The sequence below is a fragment of the Schistocerca cancellata genome, chromosome 2 (genome assembly GCF_023864275.1).
Source record: "Schistocerca cancellata isolate TAMUIC-IGC-003103 chromosome 2, iqSchCanc2.1, whole genome shotgun sequence".
Taxonomy (NCBI): domain Eukaryota; kingdom Metazoa; phylum Arthropoda; class Insecta; order Orthoptera; family Acrididae; genus Schistocerca; species Schistocerca cancellata.
The window spans coordinates 420,885,073-420,908,650 of NC_064627.1; the positions used below are offsets into that span (position 1 = coordinate 420,885,073).

General features: G+C 42.1%; 2 protein-coding genes across 4 annotated transcripts in view; one reads left to right on the forward strand and one right to left on the reverse strand.

Annotated features, from left to right (window-relative positions):
- LOC126161875 (mitochondrial carrier protein Rim2) overlaps positions 1 to 17,892 on the forward strand; it is a 195,877-nt gene extending 177,985 nt beyond the window's left edge. For all 3 annotated transcript variants that reach the window (XM_049918004.1, XM_049918006.1, XM_049918005.1), the window contains 3 exons: positions 1,353 to 1,578; positions 16,724 to 17,044; positions 17,232 to 17,892. In XM_049918004.1, the coding sequence (XP_049773961.1) occupies positions 1,353 to 1,578; positions 16,724 to 17,037 (540 nt within the window). In that variant the 3' untranslated portion in view covers positions 17,038 to 17,044; positions 17,232 to 17,892. The remainder of the gene's footprint in view (positions 1 to 1,352; positions 1,579 to 16,723; positions 17,045 to 17,231) is intronic.
- A 133-nt stretch (positions 17,893 to 18,025) lies between these two features.
- Positions 18,026 to 23,578, reverse strand: part of LOC126154543 (serine protease nudel-like) — a 191,535-nt gene continuing 185,982 nt past the window's right edge. Inside the window, exons 19-21 of the mRNA XM_049916151.1 lie at positions 20,963 to 21,197; positions 19,031 to 19,147; positions 18,026 to 18,910 (exon numbers count right to left, since the gene is read on the reverse strand). Coding sequence (XP_049772108.1) covers positions 18,619 to 18,910; positions 19,031 to 19,147; positions 20,963 to 21,197 — 644 coding nt within the window. The 3' untranslated portion in view covers positions 18,026 to 18,618. The remainder of the gene's footprint in view (positions 18,911 to 19,030; positions 19,148 to 20,962; positions 21,198 to 23,578) is intronic.

The following is a 23,578-nucleotide window of genomic DNA, read 5'->3' on the forward strand; positions in this document are numbered from 1 at the left end:
CGCATACTAACGGAGCCTATTCTCATCATTGAAGGCAGCAGAAAGCCATTCCATTCTCCAGCCAACTGACGACGCCACAGTAGCCATGTTTGCGGTGTCGTGCTGCTCGACAGTGCGTCGATCTCGACGTGCGGACGTCCAGAGCCTGGTGTTTAGGTGTGGGAATGTTCCACAGACAACTGTTAAAAGCAGCGACACACCACCGATATATTGTGCTCAACAGATGCCGCAGTCCATCGATACGTCCATCCAGCTTCCCGCAGGCGCACAATGTGATCCCGTTCAATTGGCTGAAATTGTTCAACATGAGTACGTACTCGTCGGTAAGGGATGGATGTTCACTGGAATGATTGTTGCAAACACTGTTCACCTCTAAACTTAGCATACCCAGCGAGGTGGGGCAGTGGCTAGCACACTGGATTGACATTTGCGAGGACGGCGGCTCAAACCCGCATCCGTGATTTCCCTAAATCGATTCAGGTAAATGCCGGGATGGGTCCTGTGAAAGGCAATGGCCGACTCTCTTCCCGATCCTTCCGTAACCCGATGGCACCGATGACCTCCCTCTTTGGTCCCCTCCCCCAAATCAACCAATCTAAATTTATCACAGATCGACCCTGCAGAGTCGAAACAGAGGGTGCCCAGACAGGCTTCCTGAGCCCCATCTCATCACCGATGACCGTGACATATGAATTACAAACACAGCAACCACTCAGTATGCACATACTATACGCTGATGCCTCTGAACACAGTCCTTGAGAATGTTGCATCTTTTTCTGGCAGTGTAACTGCGAAAGCTCTGTTTAAATGTTCGTTCAGTTTATGAATATTTTAAGACATACGTAAGCATTACTATTTAATATGGTTTTTGGCGAAAGCTCCACAAAATAACGCACAAGAATTAAATTACCGAAATCTGCGTTAGGACAAAACCATGAAATGAAATGTGCAATACCACGCGCCTCGATAATTTAAAATGAACTGTCCTAATAGTCCGCGTGTCAAGAAAGTGTAGTGAACTGTCAGATTCCTCTGATAAACCGAGCGAGGTGGCGCAGTGGTTAGACACTGGACTCGCATTCGGGAGGACGAAGGTTCAATCCCGCGTCCGGCCATCGTGATTTAGGTCTTCCGTGATTTCCCTAAATCACTCCAGGCAAATGCCGGGATGGTTCCTCTGAAAGGGCACGGCCGACTTCCTTCCCCATCCTTTCCTAATCAAATGAGACCGATGACCACGCTGTCTGGTCTCCTTCCCCAACCAACCAACCAACCAACCAACCAACCTCTGATAATGGTAAAAGTTCGGACTGTTAGTGTGCGGAAGGAGTGCATGTGGCGCTTGTCCGCAGGGGGTGCTGGGCTTCTACAAGGGCATCTCGGCCTCGTACGTGGGCATCTCGGAGACGGTGGTACACTTCGTCATCTACGAGGCGCTGAAGGCGCGCCTGGTGGCCCATAGGCACAGCACGGGGTCTGGCGCGCCCTCCGACAGCAGGACGTCCAGGGACTTCCTGGAGTTCATGGCCGCCGGCGCCGTGTCAAAGACGGTCGCTTCCTGCGTCGCCTACCCCCATGGTGAGTACCTCATTGCCAGAAAGAGAGAGAGAGAGAGAGAGAGAGAGAGAGAATATGATTGAAACAATGTTGCAAGAAGCAGATAGAATTTTAGGTACTGGAAGGATATTAGAAGAGTCCCATAGGTTCAATTTTTGGTATATTTCTATTACTTATAATCGTGAATGAACTTCCCCTTAACATTCATCCAGCAGAAATGGCCCCATTTTCTTCTCTCTCTCTCTCTCTCTCTCTCTCTCTCTCTCTCTCTTATTTATATATATATATATATATATATATACCAACAACTGATGTGGCATCTGAAGAGGAGTCAATAAGTAGGATAGAACGTTTCATATTTTTAGGTATACGTACTGATGAAAGCTTGAACTGGAGGAAAATATGTTGCAGAGCAGCTCAGTCAATTTAGATAAGCTCCTTTAGCTCTTCGTATAATTGCTAGTCTTCAAAACAAATGAATCAACCTTCTAACTTAACCCGGCCAGTGTGGACGAGCGGTTGTAGGCGCTTCAGTCTGGAACCGCGCGACCGTTACGGTCGCAGGTTCGAATCCTGCCTCGGGCATGGATGTGTGTGGTGTCCTTAGGTTTAAGTAATTCTAAGTTCTAGGGGACTGATGACCTCCGATGTTAAGTCCCATAGTGCTCAGAGCCATTTGAATCTAACTTAATATTTTTCGTATTTTCGCTAAGTATTGCCGTGCGAATCAATTGTCTGGCGTAGTTAATTACCTAGAAAGTATTGATTTCACAAAAGTGAACAGTGAGAATATTATGCGGTGTTCTCCGGTAGTCATCGTGGAGGTAACATCTTTAGCCTCAAAAAACGAAAATATTTTGTTGAATCCTCCAACGTGCAGAGAAATTACGACCGTAATAAAATAACCGTTAAGTAGAGCTCGCACTGGAAGATTAAGATATCCATTTTCCCCACGTGTTGTTAGCATGGAACGATCGAGAAATAATCTATAAGCGGTTCTGTGAACCCTCTGCCAATACTTAATAGCGAACTGCAGAGTAACGAGCGTAGATTTAGAAATATTAAAGTAAATGCCGAACCATCTGATTAGAGGAATAGTCACTTGGAGTAACGCAGAGTTAGAAAGATACCCACCGTAAATAAGGAAGTTAACAGTCGCCTTTGCCCAACACTCTTGTATCTCATTTTTATTCTGTATGATTTATACCATAAGAAATGTTCCTTTGGCGCTGGGCGTTGTTCCAGATTGACTTCGCCTTCTTGTGCGTCCCATGAAACAAAATGTATGTGTGTGGAGCACTGGTAGAAACTGAAGTGTTCAATACGTACGAAACTTAATTTCGTCCTGCCATCATTTAAATTTTCTATAGTCTTCTTAAATAACTTGGGGAAAATCAATGGTTCTTTAGTCATAACCATCTCAGAGTTCTTTTCCCACCATTTCTACCTTCTTCCTATGAGCTACTAAGCCGTCTCAAACGACCGAGCTGTCGTGGAGATGTTACTTCATTTTTTTGAATATTTTAGCTTGTTAATCACATATTTCTACAGTTATTGAATTTAATCTAGAGTATTTTAATAATTTAGTCTGATGGTTATAATTTTGACACACACACGCTGTAGAAGCCAGATTATGTTTTGGACTTCTTTAAAAGTAAAAAAAAATTCAGCTACACCCCTATGTGCGTGCCTGGCATATACTAGCATGCATTTCAACTACACGAATAAGTGACGCAGCTTCTGTAAACATTCCTCATGCGGAAGTCAATACTTTTCGCGACTGCTCTATTGAATTTATGCGATTCTTCCAGTCACCTGGTTCTGCAATTGACTAAGTTACGATGTATGATAGCTAGAGATAAGTAATGGAGGAGGATGTACGCCTTGCTATTTACATTAAATACAGCTGCGTCATTGGCAGACAACCAATATTAATCTTTGTTTCGCTATTATTACGTTATTCTCGAATGCAGAAGTGATTCAAATTCTTTGCTAGTAACGAACCCCCCTCGTTACTTAAGTTCATACTTCGGCTTTACTTCCTTCGTTACACTAACATTATGAGAGCTACTCGAGTAGCTGTGCGCAGTAAGCTGCCTTCATACAATGTGTATCACCTTTGACCAGTGAGACTTCAGGGCAGGTGCCAACGCAGATTGGCAGGGGCCGTGCAACCTCCGCAAACGCCTCTGCGGCGTGCACTAAAGAGTTTTGGCAGCATATCCAACTCCCACGTCGGCGAAGGCGAAAGTTGCGTAAACAGTGCGCAACGCACGGATAGGCAAATTAGCAGGCTGGGAGCAAGACGAGTGCTCTGAAAATAGGGCTTCTGCAGGTGGGGAGGGAACGTAAAAAATTAAACATAATAGCTGCTGCTGTTTTATTCATCCATAGAATCGCTTTTACATGGCTTTTGGACACGAACCATCCCGGCATTTGCACAAAGGAATGTAGGGGAACCACGGAAAACCTGAATTAGAATGGCCGGATGAAGACTGGAGTCTCCGTCCTCTCGAATACAAGACCATTCTGTATAAAAAGAAGTGCTGCCTCATTTGGTTTATCCCAAATTGCAATGTTGCATGTGGTTAAGGCCTCCCGTCGGTTAGACTGGAAGCCTGGTGCAAGTTTTTTTTTTACTCGGGTAGGCGCGCCAGCCCCGGATCGAATCCGCCCGGCGGATTAACGACGAGGGCCGGTGTGCCGGCCAGCCTGGATGTGGTTTTTAGGCTGACTTCCACATCCCGCTAGGTGAATACCGGGCTGATCCCCACCTTCCGACTCGGTTACACGCGTTGCAGGCTTTTCAAACACGTCCGCACTATTTCATTATTTACACTAGACGCAGACAGTTGGGGTGCACTGATTCCGTCCTGGGGGGTACGGGATGGTGGCAGGAAGGGCATCCGGCCATCCCTAACACTAACCTTGCCAAATCCGTTGTAACCACGCCGACCCTGCGATCGTTGCAGGACCATGGCGTAATCGAAAGGAGGAGGAGGATGATGATGATGATGATGATGATGATGATGATGACTACATAATACCAATTCCCCGAGCGAAGAAAATTTGCTACTTTGCTGGGAATCGATCCCGATCCCGTCGTAAGCCATTCTCCACGCTCACCACTCAGCTATGAAGGCGAATGGTTTAACCCTAGTGTACAGTACTATTTTACACGGAAGTTATTAAATAATAAAAGGCTAATGCTTCACTCTCATCATTTTCTCACTGCACACTGTCTGCGGCTTTTGCAAACGCGTCAAAATAATCGTACTGGTTGGTGGCTTCCACCTCCCCGGAGGCCTGGATACATAGTTGAATTTATATACATTGAAGGCTAAGATCCGGGGTAGTAAGCGTCGCTTTCAGTCAGTTTTCATCAGCCAGTAAGGTTTGTTTCAACTCAGCTCGGCTGGTAATGTCAGGTCATTTCAGCGCCACGTCCGAATTAAAAGTTTATTTAAAAACGCAGCGCACCAGATGAGCACCTTAAATGGTTGAATGAAATAATCGCTCGGTGTTGAAAAACATGGAGCCGGCGGTAGATCCAAAATTGTGCGGATTTTACTCTTGCTTTGTGAAAGAAGAGGGCGTCTTAAATTTTACATAGTTGGTGCTAGAAGGTACTCCAGCATGCCACGATTGTAGGTCACTATTACCACCATCCTCACACAACTTCGTTGATAGCGACAGGAAAGTCAGGTGGACACACTGATTACGCGAGTCTGGAAATGTTCTTAATTGAGTTTCAACAACACAACGTGGGTGGATTAAAAAATTGCATCGTAAGCCTCTTCAAAACCTGTTCGTCGCGACCTTTGTCAAAAAGTAGTATTTGGTTGACACAAGTCAAAATTGTTTAGATCTCACAGCCACATAATTAATACGAAAACAGTTGTGTATGTGTAAGTAATGTCACGAAGACTGCAATTCAGTGAAAGGATGAAGTCTAGTTGATGGTTTCAGATATGCGCTAGTTATATAACGTTTCATTAGCAGCGGCGTCAGAATTCTGTGTTGCCGACAGGTTACTGATTCGCTGCGTCACGTTCAGCAAGACTTTAAACCTATTAGAGACTATCTTTAATCGAGAAACCAAAAAACAGGGCTTAATAACCCGTAAATAACGTCTCACTCTACTGGAGAAAAAGTGAGTAGGTTGTAGTAAATAGCTTCCCCCACTACGCAGCTGTAGAAATTGCCAAGTTCCTGTTTATCAGTTTGGGAGGGCAGAATAACTGCGGCTTCATGCGGACTGGACTTAATGAGAGATCTAATACTTAGCTGCGATTTCTTCTTTCCCCTCTATTAACCAGTTCCTGCGAAGACAAAGTACCTTCACAGGTACATAGGCACTGAGGATTTTGACAATTTCCTGCTTCCTTAATTTGTACTGAAATTAAATTTATTGCAGATGCTTTTGATCTAGTGTTGCGGGGTGCCAGACAAAATGAGCCGGATCATACCGCAGACAACATTAAAGGAAACACAGTGAACTGTAACTTGTCATTCACGCGTGGCGTCGTTGTCATTTGTCAGTCAAACTAACCGACATTGTAGTTTCATTGAATGTATTCTTGGATGGGCATTATTGGAGAGTGTTTTGTGTGTGTTGGGGGGGATTGCATGAGAGACATCGATAGATGTAAAGGTAATTTCCGGAGTATCCCAAAGAAGTGTGATGCACCGTTACTGGTTATAGCGTATTTAAATGATGTAGTAGAATGCTCCGGAAGCTTCTCGATACTGTTTGCAGCAGCTGTGCTGGTCTGTAACAAAGTAGCAACGCCAGAAGACAGTATAGATTTGTAGGGTGGTGAATGGTGCAGGCTCTGACAGTTGACTCAGGACTTGAATATATTTAGCATATTGCGCGCGCGCACACGCAAGAAATTAAATCCACTACTGTACAACTACACTATTTACGACAAATTACTGGAAGCAGTATGTACCGTACAATATGTAAGAGTAAAAATGTAACTCATCCCCGAAGCAAGTGGTTTACAAGGCGTTTGTTTTATCTATTCTTGAGTACTTTTCGTCAAACCGGGACCCATATATATGGGGGTATGGGGGGGGGGGGGCGTGGGGGGAGGGGAGGGAGATTAAGTACATGATCGTGGCTGCCATATTGTAACACGGTAATTGGAGGCGTAAACCGGTCGCACGTGCTCGGGTTGAGAATACGCATTAGTCAGTGGGAACGTTGTCGACCTTGACGACGACGAGGAGGGAGGGCTGAGAACAAGAGGCATATTCTGCGTCGCAGGCTTTCATCGAACGGTGTGACGCAACGCTGGGACGCGGCTAGCCGTAGCAGTCACAGTAGTGGGCGCATCCGGATGCGGGGGTCGCCGGTTCACTGAAAAAATTCTCTCTCTCTCTCTCTCTCTCTCGCCGCCGCCCCCCTCCCCCCCCCCCCTCTGGCGCTCGTTCGTCTCCGCTGCATCAGTAGTATTTTTAGTGCTGGATCACTTTTCAAGAATTTTGAAAATGTGGTATTATGATAAAAGAATAGGCAGCCGTGGTCTTAGAGAAGGCTCCATCTCGAAATTGGTCTCAAGTAACGGAGGAAAATAACGAAAAACCTAAATCAGAGTGGTCGGTTGGGGGTTCGGGCCTTCATCCTTCCGAATACAAGCCCAGTCTATTTAAAAGCGCCTGACCTAGTGTACAATACAGTTTCGCAGACCAGTTGTTTACTAACGTAAAAAGCTAGTGCTACACGGTTCATTTCTCACGACCAGTCAATACATTAACTGCAGCACATGATTTCGTAATGTAATATTATACACACCACCACACACTGCAAGCTAACATCAGGATCACAGCGACGTTTGATTTTCTTTTTGAGTATTGCAACTTCTCATTTTTTTGCCATTAACTAATAGCGCATATACTGCCTGGAGAAAAAGAAAGAAAAAAGAAGCACCCAGAAGGTATGATGGGATGCCCGTCGCGGGCATAGAAATCATGACGTGACAGCGAGAACAGCCACCAGAGTGCGTTAGTGTTCATGTGTAGCGTTATTACCAGGCCTGGTAATGTACATAACGATGGTAGGCCATAAAAACCTCGTAATTTCAGTAACCAATAACTCCATTATATAAGAGAGAGAGATTTGAAAGTGCATGGATTTCTCTAATTTGTCAATAAGTAGGCGGCTGCTGCTGCTGCTGCTGCTGCTACTACTACTACTACTACTACTACTACTAGTACTACTACTATTTTCCACATGTAGCATTAAGGAGAGTTGGAACGACCTATCCCGACAATATTAAATTTAGTGAGCTGGCTTCCCTGTATTTCAGGAACCACTGTAGCCATTCACACGAAACTTTTACAGGACATTGAACAGTGTGTTCCGAGTCTACTGAACTACGACAATCGCATTTAGCCACTGCTTTCGGAAATACAATTTTTAATGACAGTTAAAATTTTGTGTACATTTCTGTCCATTATCCTAGATAATTTTAATTATACATACCATTATGTTCTTTTAGTTCAGTAGACTCAGGATATGTATGTTATTACTCCTTGGAAATTTGAATAATCTACTCGAAGTAGTTTTTGAGATTTAGGGAAAATGCAACAAAAATGTAAATTTTCAGGAACTGCTTCTAAAGTTTCAAAAGATTAACTCAATATATGCTTAATTTTTTATTTTTAGTCACTCAGAAGCACCGTGCACGATACTATGTATCATTCTCTTGATCTTTTCCCAAGTTTCTTCTTCTTCTTCCTCTTGAATTCCTTAGTGGGCAACTGTGCTGCATACTCTGCTTTCAGTGCTAACCTTGTCAATCCGTTCAATCCCTTTGATGCAGTTTGCTCCAGGATTAATTCCCATATGCTGTAGCACTTTCACCGTACCAATGTTGCAATCAATAAAAGCAATAACAGCATCACGGACACCCCCCCCTCCCGCCCCTCACTTCAGTGTCTTCATTCCAGCGAAAACATTTTTTGGTAAGTGAGTCCATATAAGATTATTTTGAACGACTCATTGGGATTTTGAGTCGGACCACGCAGTTCTTCAGTAGTCCAGGATTTGCCAGGTCTCTGTAAATAGGTTTCATGATATCCATGAATGCTGCTGGGATGGAATGTTTATGGCTGTATGAAATTTTTGAGTACTGTGCATCGGGGTAATTACACTATGAATCAGATCCAGGAGGGCAAAAGTGGTGTACTCGTTTTTCGTCAGTTGACAGTCTGTGGAAGAAGGTAGCCCATACTGCCTGCTTCATCTTAAACATATCCTCAGTATTATTTCTAATGGCCCTCCCATAATACTGCTGGAGTTCATCAATCATTTTGTCTGTCAGCCTGCCTCTTCGGGTTTTAGCATCAGAAAGTTTGTCTCTCAAACTTTTTTAACTTTGTCAACCTCTCGCGCGTCCTCTTCTGGACATGACCAACACATTCCAGCAATCCACAACATTTTATATAAAAAAATTACCGATTTTATTAGATCTTGAAGTAATGCACGTAACCTCTTTAACATTTTCAACCGGTGTAGATCATATTAAAAAAAATACACTACTGGCCATTAACATTGCTACACCACGAAGATGACGTGCTACAGACACGAAATTTAACCGACAGGAAGAAGATGCTGTGCAAATGATTAGCTTTTCAGAGCATTCACACAAGGTTGGCGCCGGTGGCGACACCTACAACGTGCTGACATGAGGAAAGTTTCCAACCGATTTCTCATACACAAATAGCAGTTGACCGGCGCTGCCTGGTGAAACGTTGTTGTGATGCCTCGTGTAAAGAGGAAAAATGCGTACCATCACGTTTCCGACTTTGATAAAGATCTGATTGTAGTCTACCGCAATTGAGGTTTATCGTATCGCGACATTGCTGCTCGCGTTGGTCGAGATCCAATGACTGTTAGCAGAATATGGAATCGGTGGATTCAGGAGGATAATACGGAACGCCGTACTGGATCCCAACGGCCTCCTATCCCCAGCAGTCGAGATGGCAGTCATCTTATCCGCATGGCTGTAATAGATCGTGCAGCTACGTCTCTATCCCTGAGTCAACAGATGGGGACGTTTGCAAGACGACAACCATCTGCACGAACAGTTCGACGACGTTTGCAGCAGCATGAACTATCAGCTCGGAGACCAAGGCTGCGGTTACCCTTGAAGCTGCATCACAGACAGGAGCGCCTGCGATGGTGTAGTCAACGACGAACCTGGGTGCACGAATGGCAAAACGTCATATTTTCGGATGAATCCAGGTTCTGTTTACAGCATCATGATGGTCGCATCCGTGTTTGGCGACATTGCGGTGAACGCGTATTGGAAGCGTGTATTCGTCATCGCCATACTGGCTGGCGTATCACCCGGCGTGATGGTATGGGGTGCCATTGGTTACACGTCTCGGACACCTCTTGTTCGCATTGACGGCACTTTGAACAATGGACGTTGCATTTCAGATGTGTTACGACCCGTGGCTCTACCCTTCATTCGATCCCTGCGAAACCCTACATTTCAGCAGGATAATGCACGACCGCATGTTGCAGATGCTGTACGGGCCTTTCTCGATACAGAAATGTTCGACTGCTGCCCTGGCCAGCACATTCTCCAAATGTCTCACCACTTGAAAACGTCTGGTCAATGGTGGCGGAGCAACTGGCTCGTCACAGTAAGCCAGTCACTACGCTTGATAAACTGTAGTATCGTGTTGAAGCTGTATGGGCAGCTGTACCTGTACACGCCATCCAAGCTCTGTTTGACGCAATGCCCAGGCGTATCACGGCCGTTATTAGGGCCAGAGGTGGTTGTTCTGGGTACTGATTTCTCGGGATTTATGCACCCAAATTGCATGAAAATGTAATCAAATGTCGGTTCTAGTATAATATATTTGTCCAATGGATACCCGTTTATCATCTGCATTTCTTCTTGGTGTAGCAATTTTAGTGGCCAGTAGTGTAATTCCTGTGTGAGTTTACAAGTGATAAATTTTATAATGAGAGAAAAATCCGAAAATGGGGAATTTTTTTTTCGTTCTAACTCTCTTAATGCCTGTATCAGTTTATATATATTTTTGAGAAACCGTTTTTGTTTCCGTGTAAAATTCAACATAATGGAGTTGTGAGGGTTTCGATGCTTAACATCGATAAGCAGCGTGAACAACGCCGATATGAGGCGTGAACACCGTCAAGATGTTAAGTAATCACTGTGAACGGCACGGAGATGCCGCGTACGCCAGTGAGGCAGCGTTAACATGCCTGGCAGAGTTTGGAAGAAGCCTCATTGTGGATCTCCATTCGGCCAGTTGGTCGAATCCTGCAGTATCCAGATTTGTGACGCATTCGGATGCGATATTGGCCCGACGTTGCACTGCATGAGAACATGAGGTCATGAGGTCTGGCATACTCGTCGTCAAGATTCTGGTCGACAACATATGAAAATCACAAGGGAGGATCGCCGTATTGTGGACCAAGTACAAAAAAACCCTTCGTGTCTGCGCCTGCCATCCCCGAGCAAGAAATGCACACCTTCCAACAACATTGTCACCCTACATCACTGGTTGGGGAACAGCAGCATATGGACTGGGGAATTACTGAGCTGCCGTTAACACAACACCACGAACCGCTGCGCTTGGAGTGGTCCCATCACCGGGAAGCGTGGCCTGCTGAAGGAATGGCGTCACACGGTGCGTTCAGCGACTAACCACAGTTCTGCGGATGAGTATCTTCGGCGTGTAGCTGGTTACCTGGGTAGAGGTCCCATTCTTCCAATGTTTGGAGAGGCACAGCGGTGGTGTTCCCCGCGTCCTGATGTGCGGGAGCCAGCAGGTATGACGTCAGGTCATCGCTGGTCGTGATCGAACAAAAACTGGCTGCACGGTACACCTCATATATTCTTCTCGTGCGACAGTGTCGTGATGTCATTTTTCAACAGGACAATGCTTGTCCACACATGACACGTTACTCTACGAACTGTGTGTGCCAGGTTGAGCTACCCCCACGGCCAACGAGACCTCATGGACTATCCCAGATATAACACGCATGGGAGCAGCATGGACGTAAACTCCCTCCCAGTGCCAATATCCAGGACATAGAGGACAAGTTAAAACAGTCGTGGTTTAGGCTGCTTCAGGACAGAATACAACTGCAGTGTCACCCTTCTCAACCGGATCAGTACATGCATCCAGGCTAGAGGAAGTACGGCATACTGCCAAATACTTCCTGAATTTGACTTTTATTTTGTAGTCAATTCAATAATGTCAATACGCTCTCAACCCGTGTAGTTTTAATTCCGCTTCCTTCTTCCCTTGTGTGTGTTTCACTTCTTCGTGAGGCTGTGTTTTTAAGTTCTGTGGGTTCATTTACTGATACACTTCTCTCATTTTTCACTACATCTACATCCACGTCTACCCACTGCAAGCAAGCCTACGGCGCGCGCGGCGGAGTTCCGATATTGTCTCCTTTCAACTGCATTGGCCTTATAGATCGAGGGGAGAATAACCGTATGTTCCAGAATCTTTTGCTCAGTTATCAAGTTCCCTTTTTACCGAAAGCCTCAGAACTTTCTGCTTACGTAACAGTATGCACAGACTGCGTGTCGAGGTGCAGTATTTTATGTAAGAAACTGACTTCGCCAAACAACGATCCGCATGGCAGCGGCTGCTGGACGGGGCCGTATCGTCGTAAATCATTGCTACGGCGCAAGCAGTCGGTACGCCGACCGCTGTAAATACCAGGGGCGGCTTTCTCGGGTACCATCAAACAGTCAGAATTGTAAGAAGGCATTGAGAAAATGACATAACTGTCTACTGGATGCCTCCTACTGTTGACCGATGTGAACAGTGTACACTTCAGGATACTAGAGTAACAAACATTCCACCTATGCTTTGTTATGAAGAGTTTAGTGTCATCACGAACACTTGGCCAATTTTCAGCTGATACGAACGTGGGGTTAAAAGTTCTCTACCTAGCTGTGATGGTTTTTTTCTGAACACGGCATCCATATTGCACAAAGCTGTTCCATAGTTCTAATCTTATAAATCTACATACATATCTGCAAGCGACCAAATAGCTCTTGGAGGAGGGCAGATCTTCCTTCCTATTGCATTTTGGTATCGATGAAGGAAAGATGGCTGTCTGTATACCACAGTACGTGCAATATCATTCCCTTCTCACGTGCGGGATACGTTGTCTGTTCAAAAAATCCGAGAATATTCGTAATTTCGCGCCAATGGTATGTTGTGTTGAGTAGAACATTGTGTCGCACAGTTTCGCGGATTTAAAGATGGAATAGTTAGAGAAGCAACGCGTCTGCATTAAATTTTGCGTGAAACTCGAGAAACCCTTTACAGGAACACACCAAATGATGCAGGAAGCCTCCGATGATGAGTGCTTAGGCCACACTCTTTGTACGAGTTGTTCACACGGTTTAAAAATGGCTGGATGGAAGTTAGATTTTCCTCGTTCAGGACGCCCTGGTGTCGCAAAGTTCGTCCCACGGCTCAAGACGAGAAAGACCTTACAATCTGTGAAGAGGTTTTGGATTGCGCAAATCAGAACATGTTCCTAAAGAGAATCGTAACTGGTGACGAAACGTTGTTCTACAGTTGTGGTGTTTAAGACAGAGGTTCATTCTTCACAATGGGGAAAGGTTGTGAAAGACCGAAAAAAGCTCGTCAGGTCAAATGTGCCATGCTGATAGTTTTCTTTGTTTTTAAAGGATTAGTTCATCATCTGTATTTTTTTTAACCTGCTTGTTCATTGATTATGGACTAAACTTAAGCAGTTCGTCAGCTGGTTCAGTAATAGCATTGCTTGCCCTCAGTCTTTCAGCACACCGACTTTCTCATGGCAGCTGTGAGGTCTGCTCTGTAATAAAACAGCGGAAAAGCGGTTTTACTTTTTGTCGTAAGACCAGAAACAAATTTAATCCTAACATAGCGCTTAATGTGCAACAATCACAGCGGTGTTCTGTTAGCCAAGTGCTCTTATAATGAGGCACTGCTGCAACTCAAAAGCGAGCAGCCTGTGTAAGTAAAACTATGTTCATATTATGTTGCATCATTAATTACAAGTATTGCTGCCACCTGGCGAAGTCGATAAACGAATTCATTAGCACTGGAACCACCATGACTCGAATAACCGCCTGATTACATGACTGTAATACGTTTTCGGACTCTTGGCCTCGAAGCCAAACATCCACATATACTGGCAGTTAGATAACTTTTATTTCTATATATACGGCGTGAGAAGTAAATGAGTGGCCCATTGTATCATATGAAGTAATATAGTAGATATTACCTTTCAGGTGCGTTGATAGGTGTCAGGGATACACAAAAACGTTAATAATAGCCGTGTTTTATTTTTTTATTGAAAGGTGTTCAATACTGACATATTGGGCTGACAAAGGTTTTTGATTCCGAAGTGTTTCTCTTATTTTCTCATTAAATTGTTGGGCTAGCGTAATAATGTTTAAAATTGCAGGTTTCAGGTTCTATTCGCTGCTAAACTACTGCTACAACATTCTCCCGTGTCAATTTAATAACAGTAATTAAATCATTAATTTGTGATGCCTGTGCAATAATTGTGCTATTAGAAGCAAACAGATTTTTTCATCCTCAAATATATAACGCATTATTAATGGCAAAGTACACGGCCGGCAGCTTTAGGTGAAACAACAAACTTCAGTTCTGATTATCAGAATTTCTCTCTCCATTGGGAATATGTTGTTCGAATACAGCTGAAACTGCTTCTTCAGGTCATTTTCATTTTAGCTGTGATGATGGCGTCTGATGAATTAGAGAATGCTCCACAAGTTCTTTATGTAGCATTCTTTTCTTCTCCTTTAACGAAATTGCATTTTTAGATGCAACCGTTCTCAGTTACAAGTACGCAGAAACTGTAGCAAGAACTTGAAATGTACGAAAGCCAATATTTTTATGTCCATAAACTTTTCACCGTCATCGTGGTTTTCTTAAAACATTAGAGATCACAGGTGTTTTTAAGTGAGATGTATATGCTAAACTTATACCTGTCAGACCGCTGACGGCAAATATCGGGCAGCTGGCGTGTCTTGTGTGTTTAAACTGCGTTTGTCGCCCCAATCAGAACTGCTCGAGACTCTGATTGTGTCGTCTATGTGACATGAAATCTTCTTTTCGTAAAGATTAAGAAGGTAGCTGAATTGTCACTCGACAATATACACTTTACGGCGCCTTGTTACCGACTTAAAAGCGCGGGCTCTATAATTCATACAGAGCACTGATCGCGCACAATAATGTGTCGTGGCGTCTCATATTCGCAGCTGGCGCCAGCTGGTTGGGTGACGGCTAATTCTGGCATCACGTCCTTGAGCAGCTTCGCTATAAACGGCCAAGCCGGGGACACGCCATTTTTTTCTGCGTCACTTCATTGCTACGTACTTCGCTAAGGAGGTCAAAGGGTTCTTCCACCTTACGGCTTGTGTGAAGCCATCTTGCGTTGTTGGTCGTTCGAAGTGAAGAGGCTTGTTTTTAAGTGTAAGGGGTCGCACACGATTTTGTCAATTTCTGCCTATTGGTCTTATCCCTAGTTGTAAGGCGGAGACTTCCGGTATCTGTAATTATTGCAGAAAATTTCGAGCGAATCAAGAAACATACGGTAATATAAGGAATTTCTTTCCTTGCTGATTATTAGTTTATGGGTGATAACACCACTAAAATTTTGGTTTTCCACCGTAATCTAAGGAACTTCTCAATTAGATGTTGGTGCTGCAGTGCCTTACACTCGCAGAATGCACTTTTTGCGAAGAAAGGCAGGTTGGGGGGGGGGGGGGGTAGTGGACTTTATTGAATTATGCCTTGGTTCACCCCATCATCCGTTACAATGAATCCTGGATTGTATTGGCAGTATCCACATAAATTCTGCAAAATTCCTGCTGTCCTTGATAAAGGAAAAGTGTACTACTTATTGTAGACATGGCAGTCGTAGGATGTTGAACACTGTCAGTATCAGCATGTCAGCATTATCTGAAATGGTTTACACATACCAGAAAACTTAAATACCTGTAAAGCTGTGCCGTTTTGAGCTCAGTTTTTAGATGTTAAGTTGAGGGTTCAAAACACTCCTCTGTACTCTTTTCACTAACAGCTACAAGAGAGAATTTTGGTAGTGTCTCTGTAACAGTGCTCATACAACATTTATTAATTGCAGTTTCCATTTGTTATGATCAGGATGAGGGACTGGAGTGTGGGCTAAGAACAGATTAATCCTCTGTATAAGGTGTTATTGCTTGCAGTGCAGAAGAGTGTTATGTGTGCTTTTCTCACCCAGCCATTGAGGTCTGTTTTCAGTTTCCTTGTTTTTTACACATTTGAAATAAATTTATGGATGTGTATATTGGGGTGTTTAAATTGTTCTAATGTTTAAATTGTTCTAATGTTTAAATTGTTCTAATGTTTAAATTGTTCTAATGTTTAAATTGTTCTAATGTTTAAATTGTTCTAATGTTTAAATTGTTCTAATGTTTAAATTGTTCTAATGTTTAAATTGTTCTAATGTTTAAATTGTTCTAATGTTTAAATTGTTCTAATGTTTAAATTGTTCTAATGTTTAAATTGTTCTAATGTTTAAATTTGCCTGGGAAATTATATTTTAGTTCATTTATTGAGGAGCAGTAACACTTCATTTTTCACATTCATCGATGTATTTTATTGTTGTGGCCTTCAGTCTGAAGACTGATTTGCTGGAGCTCTCCACTGGTCTATCCTATTTAAACCTTTTTCTGTCTGCATAACTATTAAAACCTACAGGCTTATGAACCCACAAGCTTTAGAGAAGGTTTGATCTCCTCCTATAATTTTTTATTCTCCAAACTTAGCTCCATTACCAAATTGATGATTCCTTGATGCATCAGTATGTATCCTGTCAACTATTAGCTCATTTTAGTTACGTTGTGGTATGCATTTCGTTTCTTCCCATTTCAGTTGCTCTTCATTAGTTATGTGATCTAGCCATCTAACATTCAGCTTCATATAAAAGAATAAATAAAACAGAAGGGGTGTGTGTGTGTGTGTGTGTGTGTGTGTGTGTGTGTGTGTGTGTGTGTGTGTGTGTGTGTAAACATTTCAGATTTTAAAGTGTGTTCGTGTCGTATCAGTCATTATGTACCTTGTAATCCATCTTTATGTTTGTTCACAGAGGTGGCGCGCACGAGGTTGCGAGAGGAAGGGGACAAATACAAGCGGTTCTGGCAGACATTAGCAACGGTCTGGCGTGAAGAAGGTGCTCGTGGTCTATACCGTGGGCTTACAACTCAACTGATTCGACAGATTCCGAATACGGCGATAATGATGGCAACTTATGAGGCAGTGGTATACCTGCTCACTCAGTGGACAGCCCCCTCTGTGCAGACGGCTTTCTATGAACCTGCTGTAGAAGATCTGAGCCTATCTGATGATGACGAGGTGTCAGGCGTTGGAGAAAGGGCAGTAGTAGTCTCATCAAGAGCCTAGCTGCATGGTGAGTTACAGCTCCTGGATGATACTTACTGCATGTATTCCTACATTCAGCAGGCTCGAGTTTGATGTTTATTTTAAGATGAGCCTGTTAGTTCGGTATTAATATCTGGATAGAATTCTCTCATCTGTTTGTAGTAGCAATTGTTTGTTTAAAATTGCTTTTCAATCTACTTTTTTTCCTCTTGCAGGTGCCAAACAGTAATGCTGGGAGGAAAATATTACTTGCAGTAATACTGCTTTACTGACACTCTTCACTGATTTTTCTGATGGCTTTGTGGGCAAAGACTGATGGTTAAGTCTTGTATGTTCTCTGCAAACTTGTGATTGGATCTGCAGGCAGCCATGTAGAAAAACAGTTTTTTTTATTATTTTCTGACTGAAAGAATGGAGATTAAGTGGCTGTGATAATGTCTGAGAAAAAGATGCATTGCACTAAAGTGGCAGTAAAGGGATATGCGTAATGTGTACATAGTGTACATGAATATATTTAAATCCTGTTACCATGTTACATAGTGTAAAGAATTCTGGTTATTTATTTGTTACTGAGGAACAATGTGGATATCGTGTAGTATTTTTGTATTTCTGGTATAATTGGGGTCTTGACAGTTTGGGTATGTTGACAAAAAAGTGTATTCAGACACTTCCATATGACAAGCAGACTACTAGTTATTAGTGCATTTAGGTAGGCAGCATTCCTACACATGTAACATAACTGAATTGTCATTAGCAAGACTGACCTAACAAACTGATGCTTGGCATGTGTTTTGAAGTCAGTAGATATTTCATGTTGTACAATTAATTGTAATAGTTTATTGAATTTTTATTAATAAAAAGCTTTAAAAGTGACTACTTGATTTGTACAAATTTTTTTAATCTATTAACCTGATACAGGGCAGTCATATCAATAAAAATTACGTCATAAGATATCATCTTATTACACACTGTACAGAACCATAAACACAAAATACTGTAATTTTTATTTAAGGGTGTAACTATGTACTTGTACTTTCACAAAAGTAAAAAAATGAATTGTTATTCATTGATAGTGCGAGATGACTAGCATAGTAGAAGTTATACACTTATCTTGTAGTGGTAAATGTAAGATAACAGGAGCTTTGAATATTTGAATTATAGCCACGAATAAAAAAATTTAAAATTTCTCTGATGCATTTTACAAATGGCATATGAAAGATATAGATACTATGTAGCAGTTGCTCTACCAGTTAGAAGTAGTGCTATAAATAAGAAGCACTGCAGAAAACTGACTAGCTTTCCCCATTATCGTAATGAGGTCAAAAATGAAAATGGAACCGTTCTTACATGCAAAGTTATATGAACATGTAACTATGTGTATCAAAGATGGTTTCAGCCATTATCGGCAAAATTTGATGATGCAGGTAATGTTACTGTAAAACACATTTCAGTCTTTTTTGGTACTTCTGTTTGGAGATGTACGGAGGAGGTCTGTAGCACTTGCCCAATTCTTAATTAATTAGGTGAAATGTTTTTATGGGCTGCATCAGTGCTCACAGCTATGAATAGTCATCTTCGTTTGTACACAGGATGGCCACGTCACTATAGACACTTAATGTCAACAGCTGTGCAGTTGCTTGCCATGTTCCAAGTAATGAGTGATCCTGGACCTGGCCTTAACACTAGTGTTGCTCGTCCAAGCCTCACTTCAGAGAAAGAAGCACATGTCGGCTGTGGTTGTGATGCTATGTTGCTGAGCTCCACATCCTCATTGTCTGTGACTTCATTTAACTGTAAGCAGAGTTGTCTGGCTAGCTCGTAGGGTGGCTCATGGTTTGCCAGACACAGTGTATGCCACGCACCAAAGACACGCACAGATACTCTGCCACCTGAGCTGTGGGACGTAAAACCACATCTCAGATTATTTTAACGTTTACCGTCCAAAGATTACATTAAGTATGATGTTGAAAAGCAATAATACTGTCATAGTTTTATAAAACTATTAGAAACTCACATTTTGTAACCCTTATCCTTGGAGTGAATGCCAACACAAGATTCTTCGTCATCCATCATTGGACAGTCTGGTTCACCATCACATAAATGGTCGTTTGGAATACACATATTTGGTTTGCTATAAACCAAAAATGATGAAATTTTAAGATCAGTTAAATGTTGATTTGGAAAAATACAAAATTTATACATTCCCTGTGGCAGTTCATGGAATAAAAATCAGTATAAGGAAACTTAGTCAAACAGGGTGCTAGGTGATACGATGGTGAAAAGTATCACGGGAAGTTGTTCTCTGCTTTGAAAATTGGATACTAATGCCAGAATCAGGTTACTTAAAACCCAGCTTATTTATTTGGTAAGTAAAAACTTCTGCAGCAGTACTAACTTGGAACAGATACATAATATAGAAGATGGAACAGGAAGAAGCCCTAATAACTGCTAAAATGGGAAGTACCTTCCACTATACAATTAGTGGTTTGCAAAGTATGGATGTAGATGTAGATTTAGCTACTATATTTTTACATGCACTGTTTAAAATTTTAGTTTGATAAGAATACACTGGTCAGCCAGAAGACTACAACCACTGACCCACCTGGCGAGGAATGACTGCTAGTCCACATACACCATGTATGTGTAGGCATTTTGGAAACTGCTGGACTTGGCGGGTATTCGAGAAGTAGTGTGAAAAAATAGAGGTTAAACAATGTCCAGACATCATGGGGTTGCATCACTACTCCTCGCTACAGCAGATGTTGGACCTTGTGGACTGGGCAGATCAGTGAAACAGGACAGGCAGCAAACTGTGGTGCAACTAACATCAGACTGTAATGCTGGGCACAGTAAAGGTGTATCTGAACACACACTGCACGGAACATCCCTAATGATGGACCTGAGCAGCAGACGGCCCATGCATGTGCCAATGTTACACCATGACATCGGCAACTACAACTGAAACGGGCACATAACCATCGGAACTGGATGTTGGTACAGTGACAGTGTTTTGCATGGTCTGATGAATCCTGATACCTTCTTTATCAAGGTGTTGGGAGGATGCGAATCTGTCATTTTCCATGGGAATGGGTTCTTGAGACCTGTACTGTGGGACAGGGACAAGCTGGCAGCAGCTCAAATATGCTCTAGGATCATTAATGAGGGCATCCATGGACCCAGTGGAGCTAGTGCAAGGCACCACGACAGCCAAGGAGTATTGTACTCTGGTTGTAGACCATGTACAGCCCTTCGTGACAGTCATGTTTTCCGATGACAGTGGCCTTTTTCAACAAGATAATGTACCATATCACAAGACCAGGAGTATGATGGATTGGTTGGAGGAACACAATGGCGGTTCCAATTGATGTGCTGGTCCTGCAACTTGCCATATCTGAACCCGATCAAACACTCCTGGGATGTGATTGAGTTCATCTCATCCTCCCCGAAATTTGTGGGAATTACGTGACTTCTGTATGCACATGTGGTGTCAACTGCCTCCAGCGACCAATTGAGGCCTCACTGCTTTCGTGTCGTGACACGTCGCTGCTGTTATCTGTGCCAAAGATGGACATACCGGCCATTAGGTAGATGGTCATAATGTTCTGGCTGATCAGTATACATTCTTATTTTCAAAAACTTAAGCTAAATATTTTTTAGCTACTACATCTATATTACATCATTATTCATAGTATGGAGTTACATTCACAGTTTAATCAAGTAATTAAGATGTAACATCTTTTACCGTATCTCAGTAAATTGTTCCTCATTTTAAGAGATCTAAACCAAGTAAGACTTTCCTGTATGTCCTACAGTCAGTTGAAATGTTGAATTCATTGCAAGTCATGAAAATAAAATTGGCAAAGCTCTTTATCATAAAGAGGCTCTTTTCATTCCACCTCCGAAAAATCAAATTTTCAAAGCCTGTCGCATAATGAAAGAAAAATACCTTCGACAGTGATAACTGTTGGGGTTCCCACATCCACAGTCTCGTTCATCTCCTTTATCAAGACAGTTCCTATGCCCATCACATACTTGATATGGCCTAGACAGCTGCAGAAAATCTCTGCAGCTACAGCCTCGTTCATCAGATCCGTCTGAGCAATCCCAGTTGCCATTACAAAAAGCAGCCTTTTCCACACAACCACCTCCTGATCGGCAGCTAAATTCCCAAGGTTTGCAACCTGTGACAGATAAAGAATAGATGAACAAATGTATACAGAAGAAAACAGTTTCTATTGATTATGAAATTTGCAACAAACAATATGCACAACCATCCTTAAGAATGGTGGTAAGAAATACTGTCTTAGTATTGTCAAGATAATTCTCAAAAAATTATTTAGTTCTAAAGTGGTGCAGGATCTCAGAAAGGGTACATTGTTTCAAAAAGTTGACTGTTTGTGAGGCAGATAGTAAAATGATTTCTAAATGTGGTTTTGAAGTCCATGGTAAACTGTAGGTCCATCTAAAACTAATTTGCTAATCCAATTGACAAGGTGGTGGGAGGCAATGGGGTACCAATAGGAACAAGTGTAGTAAAACACTGTAGTTTTCAAACCAACATTAAAAGTTGTTGTTTTGAAGTACTATTGCTGCCATGTAACATCTAGTTGTGATATGTATATTGATGTTCTTTATCACAAATTTCCAAGTTTTGAGTTTTCTATTTTTCTGGCCACTTTCCTCAGAGTTTTTGTTTTCAGTATGACAAGAGTTCAGTGGTGGTATTGTATCATGATGTTCTTGCTCCTCATGTCATGTATTTTGCTAATTGTTGCTGTGTTTTTATTACCTGGATGGTAATGCTTAAACTCAAGAGTACCATCATCTCCCCAATAGCGGTGAGTCTGGTCTCAAAAGGTCTGTACAGTGGTTAATTTTGATTATACTTTTTCAGATTATACTTTTACAAGAATCGATTATAACAATAGTATTTTCTGGATCTGCTTATGCATATTTGAGTGTCCAGGATTGGGGCCAGCCATGGTATCATTATTACTCCTACTGGTACAAGATGACGTTAGTTTGGTTCTGTAACATAGTTATAAAAATACTGTTGTAAACTTTAAGACCTGCATCTGAGAGATGTTATCATAAATGGACTGAACCATAAGATAAAAAGAATTTGCCCAACTGCAGACATTTTTTGATAAATTTTTTTCACCTCTGGGACTCAAATTCTTATGCTGTCATTGTATGACCAGAAAGTTCTTAATTATAAATTTGTCACTCTTGCTGCTATCAGAAGCTATTGCTTAGGGTGCTTCTTGCTTCACCATCAAAAAGAGAATTTCAGCAGACAAATGTGCACACATTGTTCAACTGTATTACAGTTATTGAATTCTCTCTCCCTAATACATGCTCTAAGGGGGCCAGTAATGTCTGGGACAAAGTTGTGTCCAATGACTTGTACTGAGTTATCAGAGGCTTAAAAGATCTCTAGTTGCAGCTACATTTTGTCCTACAAGGCAGTTTGCTTTAGTACACTACACACATCCTCCTGCCATGAAGAAAGTCGATGAACTACTCGATTTTTTCAATCTTAATCATCTGAGATCTTTTGTGCTCACACCAACGTATGACCCTGATATAAACCCTTATCTTTCACTCTATATTTGTCTTGTGATCAGGTAAGTAATGGTAGACCACTTTGTTCCAAGATTTGTTTTCCAACGAGGGGCATGGACCAACATTGCGTAAACTTGTGCAGTTTCCTAGAGGCTCTGAAAGAATTGTTGTTACGCCCAGGACTTGGGTTCACCTCTGAGATTTCCACCACAGTCAGATACATGTTACTTTCTACAAAAATGCAAATGACTTGTGTGTTGTCATCAGTGACACATGACGATGGATGCTATTTCCAAATTTCATTTTTTGTGCCTTATTGTTCACTTCAGTTTTTTATTTCTGAAGTAAAATTCTTGGCTTCTTGTCAAAGTAACAACACTAAACTCTACTTAGAAGAATTTATATTTACATCGGCAGTTAGTGGCATAGTTACACTTTGTAGAAAAATGTAGACAGCTCTTGGGTATTAATGTTAGTACTGGGAAGTGAAGAGCAGTAGCAGATGTGGTGCAATCACATTTTCATATAACACACAGTGTCATAGCGTGCTTCTAATTCCTACTGGTTTATGTTTGAAATATATTTAGTATCAAAAAATGAAAATGAATAAAAAGTTCACAAATTTGTATTAGGAAGGAAAGGTTTCCCTTGAAATACATGGTATTAAACTTCTAAAGGTTTCACATATTACATAGCAACTTAAGTGAAGGTGTGTGGATATGGGTAGAATCTTTGGGTTCAGAACTCACTTTGACAACCTCTTGTAAAAATAATATGTAAAATAAAGGAAAAGCAACCACTCACCTATAGTTGATTATGTGGCACATAGAAACATGCAACAGAAAGCAGTATTCACACTAGCTTTTGAGTTCTCGCTCTTTCTGTAGTAAAAGTGGGCGTGTGCATATGCTCATGCCTTCGTGCATGCACATACAAACAACCAGGTGCAAAGCTGTGGCCACGTGTGTGCATTTGGATGTCAGTGTGATTTGTGTGT